The sequence below is a fragment of the Scleropages formosus genome, chromosome 20, assembly GCF_900964775.1.
Source record: "Scleropages formosus chromosome 20, fSclFor1.1, whole genome shotgun sequence".
Lineage (NCBI taxonomy): Eukaryota > Metazoa > Chordata > Actinopteri > Osteoglossiformes > Osteoglossidae > Scleropages > Scleropages formosus.
The window spans coordinates 19927171-19940233 of record NC_041825.1 but is presented as its reverse complement, the minus strand read 5'-3'; the positions used below and the strand labels follow the sequence as shown (position 1 = coordinate 19940233).

Sequence of the window (13063 nt, the reverse complement as noted above, 5' to 3'; positions counted from 1 at the left end):
TGTCACGCGTCACCAGATGGTCGGAATGCATTTGGCACATGCCCAGGTTGTCACTTGTACCACAAAGGCTACACCGCCTTATTAGACATATTCTCATGACAGCAGGTGGCATAGTGGTTAGAATTGCTGTCGTGTCCTTGCAAGACCCAGGTTTGAATCCCATCTCCTGCTGTAGCCTTCTTTATGAAGGCACTTACCCTAAATCATTTAACTGCCAGTTTTAACAAAAGTAAATTATAACGTGAAGTTTTTACAATAAGGTACTTCAAAGGTATAACCATTTCTGCAGTTGGGTACATTTTTAGTGTTTCTTGATAATGTGGCACAGTGCTGCTGTCTTACGGTGTCTGGGTGGTGCGAGAACATCTGGGTTCAATCCCTGCTCAGTCTGTGTGGAGCTTGCTTTGTTCTCCCTCTGTCTACATGGTTTTCTTCCAGGTACTCTGGTTTCCCCCCACAGTCCAAAGACATGCTGTTCAGGTAGATTGGTCAGAGTGTGTCTCACCGATGTATGTATGTATGACTAACTCATTCTAAGTAGTGTATGTAGCAGTGTAAGTTACCTTGGTGAATAAGGTAACTGCTAAGGGCTGAAAGTAACACTACAGAGTGTTCATTGGAAGTCGCTTTGGAAACAAGTATGTGCTAACTGAGGTAATGTAATGCATCACTTTGTTCAAGGGAACTTCAGCAGGATTAATGACTCAAACCCAGGGCTTTCGAGAGCAGGCAATGGCTCAGTCCACTATACCACCTGCTGCCCCTACTATTACCTCGGTGGTCATCAGTGTAGAGTGCCTTATTTCAGCAAAAAACCTGTGCAGGTGGGGTGGGTGAGAGGAAAGGCAGTAGAATATGACACCGATCTTGACAGTGAGACAGACCGTTCACATACCGGCGGTGGGGGGCGGTCAAAAAGATAACAGTAGACTATCCTTCGCATCCACTACCATCCATGGATATTAATTGCACTATTAAGAGCTGAAGGAAATGGCAGCTCATACCATTCCCCATACATACAAAATACACACCCACAGACTTGTATCAGCTTTTTCAGATTGTCAAGCACTTATGCCACGATAAGCCCGTTTAGCCCAAAGGCACAGAGGGGCCTCTGTAGCTCTTAGGCGGCATACATTTAAAAGAATTGCATGGATTGCTGAAGTCAAACAGATCTGGCAATTAGGAACCCAAACTGTTCAGCTTCACAAAAGGCTTTTCGTTTCTCTCTGGCATTTTGTTCAGCTGCAGCGCTGCACTGTTGAAGGCAAGGCTGTCTCTTGAGGGGTGGGGGGGTGCTCTTGGCACTTACTCCCTCTCTCCAGTGTGTTGAGCCACGTCTCAGAACTCAGCGAAGGAAGCGATGACCTGGGACTTAGAAAAGCCATTTTGGGTGTCCCATCACTCACCGTTTTTGTCAGAGAAGCCAGGAGGATCCCATCACCAACATGTATTTAGTGAAAAGGGGAGAATTTCCGCTCCGCCCTGCCCAGGCCGTACAGCTGATATCCACACAAAGGTACTGGGATCTCTCAAGAGAAGCTATTAAGGTTGGCTCTTGCGCAGCACAAGTAGCTCAGCAGGGAGCAGGGAACCCCGCACTGCAACCCTTCCTGGGGAATGTCACCGCGATTCCAGACGCCCTCTTTGAAGTCACCAGTAACTGATGTAGATTTATTGAAATGTATTGCAGCAACAGAGTCGTGAGCGAGTTCTAGAGCCTGCAGGTCCATAAGTTCGTGATGACCACAGAAGTTTCAAGCTGAACGCCTCACAAAACTCTCACAATCAGGGCCAAGGGGATGAGAAACAGAGGTCGCAGGGAAACAGAACAGAGCTGGGGCGTTCAGCAGGAAAAAGGTCTGAAAAACCTTGGATTAAGATAACGGTGATAAAAGAGCACAGAAGTGCCTTTAAAAGCACATTCCTGGGTGGTGTGTCTTAGGGTCCAAGTGTGGGAGGGGAGAGAGCTTCTTGCACATGGCACTCCACTGGGAATTGAAGATGCACGGCTCTGCATGGCAATCGAACCGGCATGGATACGAGGCCACCAGGCCCGCGGCTGCGTCGAGGGGGAACGTGCCATCAACTGCAGGGTCATCAAGAGCAGGACCTCAGGTTACCATGAGATTTTGGATGTTCCTCACTTCACTAATGTATCACATTCTTGGTCTGTGGGGTTGTACCATCTTGCCAACGCGCAGCTGTAGGGCTGCCAGCTTGACCTCAGACACAGACATCTGTACAAGAAGAGACCTCAGAGATATTCATTTCGGCATAGTGCCGCACCACAGGCAGTACCTTGTTGCTCAATCATGAGAGGAGCCCAAAGACATCAGGCATCTAGGGGCAAAGTGCACACCAGCTCCACTTTCACAGCTTTTTCAGAGCGCGTGCTCATTTAGTCTGAGCCTTCTCACACCTTTCTCTTTAGCCCCATTTTCATATCTGTTGGGAGCCTGGGTGCTGTGTAACTGAGGATGGTGACCCTGACGTTGGATTGCTCAAGTGCTAGACAGGCGTCACAAATCACTGCTTGAAATCATCTCGACTCAAGTAGCATGGTGACAGACGCAAAGCTTGGCATGTAGCACTTGTCCAAAGGTGCCTCCTGGTGGAGGGCTGTCATCAGTGCTGCTAGAAGAATCTAAGAGGCACATGGGTACAAAAGTGCTTTTTTCTAAAGGTTTCACAGTACAAAATATTTCAGATACGGGATATTTGGTAACTCATTAAAATAATGGTAAGTCCTAAGCATGTGACAGTAAACTCTTAATGAATGACAAGCATACACTTCCCACATTTCTATATTCACAGAGCAATGGAATACATGTCCTAAATATAACTGAAATGTACGTCTGATCCTCAAAACACTAAACTGTGCAGTAAAAAGAAAAAATCTGTACATGTAACTTTCACTCTGTGCAGCATTTCACTGCCCTCTGAACTCTTTTATTAACCAGGAGTTCAATCGTTTTCAAAAATTTTACAAAACAAAAATACAACCCAGGCTAAGACAGTCAAGCTACTTGTAGCCTGGGAACTGAGGCCTCCGCACCAGCAGTCCGCTGTAACATGGGCGATTAGGAAACAGCCGGCTTGTCCAGCAGACCAACCGTGTCTTCACGCCGTGTACCCTGGCATTCCAGACAACTCAGGCCTTCCAGAGCATGTGACCTCCTGCATGCTGCCCTGTTCCCCACTCTCGAAGCTGGGAGGGAGCCCACTGGAGTGCTCGGACCAAGTCCCAGCAGGATGGAGAAGGCACGTCTCCATTGTTTTGCGTGCCATCTGTGGAACAAGGTCAAGGGTTGTACCAGAGTACCACTGTCTTCCTGCCCACAGTTTACATTGGAGCTCCGGTTAATAGCCCAGCCAAAACTCCCGGACACATTTGGTCACGATTACCAGCCGGGCTTCGATGATTCAGAGCTGAGCCATGTGGAACTGTGGCTTATAGAGATCAGGGCTGGTCGCCCCCTCCTGCAGATTTTCCAGAGAACAGGATGTGGCCATTAGATAGAAGGATGTGGCCAGGAGATCAATGGGCCTAGTGGAAAAAATATCATTAGTCAGCAGAAGACAACAAAGATTAATAAAATGCAGTTAGTACCGCAGGCAAAGGACAAAATAACAGAAATAGCAATTAATATCAAGGATCTAATGACGAGGAGGGCCAGCAGTTGCTTTCAGAAGAGCTTCAGCCCTTCTTGAAATGCTGTCATGCAAGTCCTAAACTGTGTCCAGTTACTTGATGAATGAAGGGGATTGAAATCTAATTTGCATTCTTTGCCCCAGAACTTCCCAAAAAAGTTCAATGATGTTTAGATCTTGGGACTGGGAAGACCTTGTAAGGCGTTTGACTTCATACTGGCGTCCACAAAACCACTTCAATTTGTTTAGGAGTGTGTATGTGGGCAATGTCATCCTGGAATATGGGAATGTTATGCGTGAAGTGTTTGCATTATAAGGTGTAGTACCCAGTCCCTTAAAATGCCCCCTTATTCCTTGGCTGCTATATGTCCACATAGAGCAATTGTTGCACCTGATGACTCCCATAAGAAGGCTGCCCATACCATTATAGAGCCCTCATTATGCTTAACATTTTGCGAAAGACGCTGTGGGTTGAAGGCATCCCTTTGGCTTTCCCAAAATGTAATCCTGTCCAGATATAGAAAATATGGTGAAAGACGACTCATGAGACCGTATTACTTTTTTCCATTGCTCAGGGGTCAAGGTTTTGTGCTCTTTATACCACGATATGATCCAAGTGGTTTCTGAATGGCAGCCTTACAATAAATTCCAGCGTTTGTGAAGCTCACAAGATAGTTTTTGTTGAGACTGGGTCACAGGGGTGCTGATTCAATTCCATGGTCATTTTTGTGGCTGTAGTTTTCAGGGATTTAGCAACTGTTATGTAGCCAATTCTGGGACAGCAGGTAGTGTGGTGGTTAGCGCTGCTATCGTTGGATCGAGATGTTGCAGGTTCAAGTCTCCCCTCCAGCTGTAGTGCCCTTGAGCAAGGTACTTATACTCAATTGCTCCAGTAGAATTATCCAGCTGCATAAATGGGTAGATAATTATGGGTGGGAGATTAATGTTGCTTTGGAGAAAAGCATTAAATAAATGTAAAGTGTCAGCCTATCCCTGCTGATGAGATTTAACTTACAACTACTGATGCACTTTGTCCATGTTTGCTATATGCTGTCATTAGTTTTGAGACTGTTCCCCTTGACACATTAAATAATTCTGCATGTTTTGGAGACTAATGCACCTACAATTCAGGCACCGCCTGTTTGGCCTCTTTGGAACTATATTACTTGCCTCATGTTTCTTTGAAAACTCACATACCACAGTGATAAATTTTCAGACCTCATTTATAGTTGACATATACTGCAAACTGGCACTCAACCTAATATGACTCACTTTTGCAGCTGCGTTTGTAATCCTTATTTAGTTATTTCAAGCTCCATTTTCATGTGGTGTTTCTGTTATTTTGTCCTCGTGCTGTACTTCAGAGATGGGAAGACAAACTAGGGTTACCCTGGTACATCAAAAAAATTGTACAAGTGGTAGCACTACCAAGGGTTCAAGAGAGTTCAAGAGTTATTGCAACCCTGTGGTCCACCATCACTCACAAATTCACTGGATCTTGTAGGTCCTGCCCCCACAGGCTTGGTGACCCTTCAATAGTTACTCAGTGGTCAGAAAAGCAATACCATCAAGCCACTCACAAAGAGTCAACTTCATATCTGCTGCTGAGATGAGACCAGTGACAGACTTCCAAGAGTCACTTGCTGCTTGTCCAGCAAATGCTCTGATCAGGATTTCGCTCTCAGAGAAAGCAGATTTCTTTTGAGACGCTAACCACAAGTCCTTGGCACAGGCCTCTGGCAGCTACTGTGAATTCCAGAACACAGAGTATCATTACCGAACTGGTCTCGCTCTTTCTGCACTCAAATTGTGGAAGGACATTTCTATCACTCCTGAACTGTAAGCTAAAAATACCCAAGTGCATGGTCACCGATAATATGTACAGGTTAGACCGTAAAGTCTTCATGCAAATGATCAACACATATTTAAAAAACTATGTACCATATTTAATTGTGGAACTCAACCAATTTAGGCCTAGAAAATCCCTTCGTGTTTTCCTACATCAAGGAAATTGCACACCTATGTCCAGCATTCTATTACAGCACCCCAAGGGCAGAGCGTTCCAAATCTCTGCGGCACTTTGAGAACTGTTCGCCCAAACCTCAAACCCTTCTAGGGAGATCCAGAGAGCTACACAATAAATATATCAGTTATGATGGGTATAGCATACAGTTAAAAGTGCTGCGGGAAAAAAGCTGGGGTTTTAGCCACTTGGGGACCTCTACACCCTACAAACATACACAGCGGAAATCTGTCTCTTATTTATTGATTAGAGGGGACTGTTGGATGCTGAGGGGCAAAAAGGAAGAAACATTTCCACCTAGCGGTCATGATGTGCAACACAAGAAATGCTGAGGAGCATTTGTGCAATGGTATCAAAAATCTCTTACAGACCATTTGGCTTTTGTTGTACTGTAACGTAATGCAATCCCTGCATACATTTACAAAAAGAATCTAACAGCATAAAAATATCTCTCTCAGCAGTCTGTCACTTCAACTCAGCCATCATCAACAGGAGATGCCACAGCTTTCCAGGTTTTCGGATGGTTTTAACACATCTACAGATACTGCGTGGTATTGCAGGTTCCCCAGCAACGCAATGTGGAGATCTTCTGGTGTTAATATAATGGGGGGACGTACTATAACATATGGGTTACAAACTGACTAGTTCCATTTCAAACAAGTGCACACACAAATACACAAAGCATTCACTTTAAGCGATGAAAGCAATAAGATTTGGTGGAATTCTGGGTTTATTTGTGCTGAAAAAACAAAACTGGGTGAAAACGACAATGTGGCCCCTTGGCATCTCTTGCTGCCTCCCACAACGGAAGTCAGTGGCTCATGCTGGTTGACTACGGTTTCACCCACATGGGCAAAATGTCAGCACAACCAGGGAAAACAGCATAAGGAGGACAACACAAACAAGCAAACCAACTCATTGTCTTCATACTTCTGTTCCTTTTGTAAAACTTTCATTTTATCTGTTCAGGAAGCATCAGAGAAAACAGCACAACACTGGACTAAACCTCCACAGAAAACGCACACTGACACTGAAGGTTCTTTCAACATATTTCCAGCAACATTCAGTAAATCAACATTATATATTTTTATTCAAGAAGCCACACGAAAACTTATTTAAAAAATTACAAACTAATGCAAGTCTGATCAGGTCATGCTTAAAGAGGGGAGGAACAAAGAATGGAAGTGATAGGACAGACCCTTATTCCTCAGCATCTAGAAACTGGCCACTGACCACACGGTTTACACAACTGACCCACTTCACTGGGGACACATGATGCAGTGCAGGGATGTACTCCATATGGGTCAGGTTCTGGTACTGCATATGATCCGGGCATTCCTTCAGATCGTCCGGCTTGACCACATCCTCAGGCTCTGTGGAGACAAGGACTGGGATCATGAAGATCTGACTATGAGGGCTCTAAATATGGCATGAAACTATGTTTTAAAACAGTTCAAAAGATCAGCTTTAAGGATACTTTGCCCATGTGTGTTAACTTTCAACTCCAATAAGGCTTTGAATTTTCTCTTAATGTTTTTTTTTTTTCTTGCTTTTCTGAAGAAAAAAATGGGTGGGTGGGGGCATCAACACAGATCTGAAAAAAAAAAAAAATACCAAGACTGGAAAGACTAGAACAGCCTGGTAGAGAAACAAAAAAAGAAATTTTATTGCACTCTTTGTTCACTAAAAACAAACATTACTTGCAGTCAAAGTCTTAAGACTTAACTGTTTCACTCCATTCCCTGAGTTCTCTGGAGATTGTTCAGATTACATTTAATTTGCTTTATTTCATTTGGACAACCTGGCACCCTATATTGGGATTCTTTATTTTTAAAATACGACATACAATACCAACCAAATGGTGAGTATACCTATGCAATTCTTTAATGAAAGGAAGCAGACAGAGGAGTTCAGAAGAAGAAAACAAAGGAAACCACAAGTGTGCCAATTCTCTGAGAATTTCTGCAGAAGAGCTGGGAGGACATATCAGCTGATTACTTGCTCAAACTTGCTAACCCAATTCCTTGTATGAAGAAAACTGGTTTCCACCAGCAGGTCTACTCAGACCTTTCACTGGTACTATAATTAGTTTTACAAAGCCAGGAAAGGGTATTTTGCATCTGCTCTAGACTGTCACTCCTCACCATAAGGAGATGAGTCCTTGGACTGATTCTCACAGTCCTCAGTGCGTGGCAATGACTGCTTGACCTCCTCTTCCCAGTCCTCCTCCACCGGAGGTTGCAATCTGTCATGTGCTTCAGAAATAATTTGCTGCACAAAAAGAAGTCAGACAAACTGTCTGAGGAATTACTGACCGCGTGGCCCGGATACACTTCGGCAGCACTTTTAAGGGTGACTGTTGCTCTGCAATGAATCTATAGGATTCCGTCAGTCACCTTTAAAATTGCTTTTGAGAAAACAAAGCATACTTGTTCTTTTATTACAGTTTGAAAAAAAACAGGAAGCAAAACAACACAAATCATAACAATTTTATATCTCTGCACTATAAAAACAATGGCATGAAGGAGGTAGCTAGGGAGAGGCCCCTGACCAAGCCTGCCTAGCCACAAACGCTTGTCTGTCACACTCGGCTCCTCTCTGAATGAGTAACCTGCTGCACGGAGACCCGTGTCACAGCTCTCTGCAGCGGAACACGGATGTGATCCTTCTCAGCTTGCAAGTGTGCATGAAAGAGAAAAAGTCTAAGAGCAGTTTTGCACACGCACACGCACACAGAAAATCACATGTGAGCAAAGATTTGGGCATGGTGTTTGGGGTGGGTGTTCCCTGGGGCCAGTCTGATTTCCGAGAATACTTCCACTGTGACCCTAGGACAGAGTTAGGTGACTTGCATGACTCTCCCTCAAATCACAAACTGCTCACACACAACCTTATGCTCCTGCCTCTGGGGTGGTCTGTAATAAGGCAATACAGGTACAGTACTAGAGCCACAAGTCTTTGTACCCACTGTTACTTGGTGTCACCTGGTGTGCTCGGGTTATGGATGTGTCACTGGTTCATACCAAGGACCTGACCTCGTTCTTGAGCTCAGAGATTCGCTCCTGCAGCTGGGTGATGTACTGGCTGGCATCTGAGTGGTTCAGCTGACCCTGGATCTGCCCTTCCTCCTTCTGCAACCCAGAAACACCAGAATTAACTTCAGCATAGAGCAAATACATTTCTACCATATGTGCCCGGGCCCTGTGCTATGCTAGTACATCGCCACTACATACTGCACCAGTCAAAAGTTTGAGTACACATGCTGGAAAGTAGTTTTGTTTACGAGGGATTCTGTTAACAAGCCTGAGCAGGAAAGCAGCAGGGATGTCTTCTGAGACGCTCAGAAGTTCCCAGAAATGCAGAACACGTGTGTGCTGCTTTGCTCTCCCGTCTTGTTTATGTCATACAAGTATTTCTCAGGCCTACTTATACTTTGTACTGGCACTGTGTGGTTGCATTCTGTGCTTATTGTACATTTCTACCACAGACAGTTGTACCACAGGTATTAGTGTGCTTTGATGGTACATTTACACCACAGGTGCTTTTGAGCTGTGTTAATAAGCCGGCAGGATGGACACGGGCACTGTAAGGAGCTCACAATGGGAAACCAATACCCGGATCTCAAGCTCAGCTATCTTCTGCTGCAGCTCAGCCATAGCTGCCATGCTGCCTGCTTCCCGTAATCGTACGGCTATCACCTCCTGCTTACTCTATTGCATACAGACAAGGATATGATTAGGGCTGACCTTAACGACACTTTCCAAACAGCCAAGACTCCGGCTAGGTTTTGCATGTGTGGTTTCAGGAGACATCACCTTGCAATCTGACTCAGCCTGTTTCCTCTTCACCTCGCTGAGCTGCCCCTGCAGGCCTTTGTTCTGCACAATGAGGTACTGCACCCTCTCTGGCAGGGCAGCACCCACCTCCTGCTGGCAGCTCAACCTTGGTATAAATCTGGTACTGAGGAAAGGGGAGACCATTAATAAAAAATAAAAAAAAAAAAAAAAAAAAAAACAACAATTAATAAAGAAATTATTAAAAACTGAGTACAACACCAGGTATAAGATTCACTTGTATAATGAGTGTCACGCCCTCGCCCCAAACAACAGCACCTGCCCTGAATCACAGGAGCAGGACTTGCCAACTCACCTAGTGTGGAATCTCAGAGAGATAACTGTCCTCCTTGTGCTTATGGCCTGCTCTTTGTCATCCCTGGTCCTCGGCCCCTTGCTTTTGACCATTCGCCGCGTCCTCCGTCTTCGTCTATGGATCTCTGCTCCCATTCTGACTGCTGATCGTCCAACTCTTCGCCTGTCCCTCTGTTTCAGATAACCTCTCCCGCACTTTGGTCCAATCCTCCCAGTGTCCTCTGTTCTGTGTGACAATGAGCAAAATTCATTCCTGAAAATCTGCTCGTAAAGTGAATTCTAACACAACGAACTCCTAACTATAATAATTTAAATTGGAAAAACAATGTTCCCAAAACATTTCCGCACAACAAAAGGTTCATCTATATTTTTTCCCCACCATACATACAAAACTCCTGCCACTGCATTCAAACATGTATTAAACATTTGCGTTGCTATTACTTTTTGTTAGTACAATTATTTTTGATTCTGATGTTCACAATCAGGGTCATGGTGATCTGGAGCATGGTGTAGGACAGGAGGCAGGTTCCTCCATGGACAAGACACTAGTACATGATTGCAGAGCCATCACACACACACACACAGAGCAATTTGGAGTCACCAGTTGGAGAAAACCCACACAAACACAGAACAACTTCAAACTCAAAGCTGTGAGGCATCCTTATGTCACCATGACCCTGAAATGAACAAGCATTTACAAATGATTATTCTATTATTCGTTTACTGTTGCAATATCATAAATGTGCTACGCGTTTCGGTTAAGTTTCTTTTCGCCTTTTCAATCTTTTAGCGCTTTCTTTACAGTGGCGTCACGGTGTTTCAGCAGAAATGTATTATTTTTTATTATATTAAGAAACTGTAGTTAGTTATAAGAACAAAAACATTTCCCGTAAGCTCAGCTTGCATGTATCAATATACTTACAAGGATAAAACTCTCCGCTAATTAACTTTTTGAACCTCTAATGCGCTCCGCTCAGAGCTGTGATTATTATCCAATTACAGTGACGCAACGAATCACGTGGTTTCGTCTGCACGCGCTGTTTTTTTCTTGCTGCTGGTGTTTTTATATAATCGTGGATTTTGTCAAATTTTACGGTGTTTTACCCACAATACTGTGTGAATTTGCATTTCTGAACCTATATCAATAACGTTGAAATAAACATAATTTTGATGTCGCTCTTAAACATTTTTAGGTCGAATTCTATTCATATTGTTGTCTTACCTAATAATTAGGTAAGACAATAGAATTCGAACTAAAAATTAGGCCAATTTTCACTTAAACCACATGAAACTATGTACATCTGTGCGTATGATATTGTAATTTCAAGGTGTAATTTTAATTTTGCTAGTTGTTTATGTCACATTTGTCAGTACTATTGCCATTACATTCAGTGATATTGGGAAATACGATTTAAGTGAACATTAGAAAAAACATTACTAAGGATTCTTGTCGCTTCAGAGATCGACACAGCGGGTTCCTCATGTTTCGCGCAAGTTTAAACCACCATTTTGACATAGCGCCATGAACCCTCAAATACTAGTATTTAGCCTAACTTAAATTGCGCGGCGCGAGGCAAAATAACTGGAATTGCGGATGTCGTTCGCGCTTTTTCAAGAGTGTTATACCCCTTAAGCATTATTTTTGTGTGCAGTTCGAGGGTGAACATCACTGGCAAGCGTCGCACTCTGAGGTAAGTGCAGGTGTTTAGTGTGGCCCCATCATTCGCGTCTGTAGGGTCAAAACTGTGGCAACTCTCTTATATTCTACTTAATACTGTAGCATTCACCATTATTTTCAACGGGAAAATCTGTAAAAAAAAAAAAAAAAAAAAAAATTATGTTCCCATTTAGAGAACTTCACTCTCCAGCAAACTGAAAACCCTCTGGAGCTGATAAACACTGACGATATCTGCACCTTGCTATGTAGAGATCATTGGGAGGCAGTAGCCCCGCCCAGCCCCGTCTAGCTCCACCACGTGGTCCAGCGCGCGTGCGCGTCTAGGGTGGGGGTTTCGGTGAAAGTGTGGATCTTCATTTTACCGAGTCGAGTATTTTGGATTGAAATATATTTTCTCCCTTGACTCGACTCCTCGTTATTCGAAGTTTAAGTACTGTGCTACATTTGCTCGTAAAAGAGCCTTCGTATAGAGAAGGGAGGCCTGTACATCACCTGAGAGATATAATAAGACTTCTCTCACTCAGAGTTACTCGGAACGGATTTTTCTCTATATATTCATTCGAAAACATCTTGGAACGAGGTAGCTGTTGGTCAGCATTTACTCATGGACTAGTTACTGGAAATACGAACAGGTAGAACCAGGTACAACCCGAGAACAGGTAGTTACCAACACAGCTTTCCCAGCAGAAAACTCAAAATCGTGACACCCATTACCATTTGACTTATGATAAAATACGACCTAAAATGGAGAAACGTGCGCACACACTTTGCAACAGAACTATGCTAAACAGGAACGTTCAGCATAATACATTTAACATGGTTTCGTCTCTTTTTGGAAACACAGGGCAGTACTCTCTTGCTTTTAACGAACGCTCAACAAACGGAAAGAAACCATGTCCAGTGTTTTACTTAGACATCAGTTAAGGTTTTACCCGTAGAAAATATAACTGTTAAAAAAATGTAAAAAACACAAGTATCTGTCATAGAACAGGCGCGCGAACGTCACTCAGCGATGAGTCTGTGCGCGCGCGTCCTGGCGGGAATCTCGAGAACGTCCTTCCCAGCAGGGGGCGCGGTGGTCGCCCTAGTCCACTGGAACCAGAGGTGTACATTTAAAGGAATTACTCATACAAGGAGGTTGTGTTGGAAATGTCCTGCTATCTTTTATTTTGTCCATTTAAAGCAGTATAGAAAACGAGCTGCTCATTTTGTGAGCCTAAAACATAATAGACCTTGTAAATGGGGAAAAATAAAGTTCTAGCAGTCTGTTAAAATAAGATTAATCTTCATTTTTCAGCCAGTTCTGTGCAGGCAAGCAGAGTGATTTTTCTTTTAAAGTCTGTTGGTCTCACAGAGGGTGGTGCAGTGGGTTTGGCCAGGTCCTGCTTTCTGGTGGGTCTTGGGTTCGAGTCCCGCTTGGGGTGCCTTGCGACGGACTGGCGTCCCGTCCTGGGTGTGTCCCCTCCCCCTCCGGCCTTTCGCCCTGTGTTGCCAGGTTAGGCTCCGGCTCCCTGCGAGCCTATATGGGACAAGCGGTTCAGACTGTGTGTGGGGTCCCTG

At 44.1% G+C, this 13063-nt stretch overlaps 1 protein-coding gene across 5 annotated transcripts; it reads right to left on the bottom strand.

Annotated features, from left to right (window-relative positions):
* Nucleotides 1-3260: 3260 nt before the first annotated feature.
* Nucleotides 3261-10824, bottom strand: LOC108939968 (EVI5-like protein). Of its 5 annotated transcripts, XM_018761676.2 has the most exons (8): nucleotides 10748-10824; nucleotides 9827-10051; nucleotides 9493-9637; nucleotides 9292-9387; nucleotides 8701-8808; nucleotides 7822-7948; nucleotides 6932-7050; nucleotides 3261-3550 (listed from the first exon to the last, which is right to left on the bottom strand). In XM_018761676.2, the coding sequence occupies exons 2-8, from the start codon at nucleotides 9958-9960 to the stop codon at nucleotides 3542-3544; spliced, it is 738 nt and encodes a 245-aa protein (XP_018617192.2). In that variant the 5' UTR covers nucleotides 9961-10051; nucleotides 10748-10824; the 3' UTR covers nucleotides 3261-3541. The 5 variants fall into 5 exon arrangements, with proteins under 5 accessions (XP_018617192.2, XP_018617190.2, XP_018617191.2 ...); XM_018761674.2 differs by lacking the exon at nucleotides 3261-3550 and having other exon boundaries at nucleotides 6399-7050; XM_018761675.2 differs by lacking the exon at nucleotides 3261-3550 and having other exon boundaries at nucleotides 6399-7050; nucleotides 8713-8808.
* Nucleotides 10825-13063: the final 2239 nt, after the last annotated feature.

Excerpts from the sequence above, each read along its gene's own strand:
- LOC108939968 (XM_018761674.2), bottom strand. The coding sequence starts at position 9,960 with ATGGGAGCAGAGATCCATAGACGAAGACGGAGGACGCGGCGAATGGTC. Across the intron at positions 9,388-9,492 it reads AGGCTGAGTCAGATTGCAAG|AGTAAGCAGGAGGTGATAGC; the intron begins GTGATGTCTCCT and ends TGTATGCAATAG. Across the intron at positions 8,809-9,291 it reads TAGCTGAGCTTGAGATCCGG|AAGGAGGAAGGGCAGATCCA; the intron begins GTATTGGTTTCC and ends TCTGGGTTGCAG.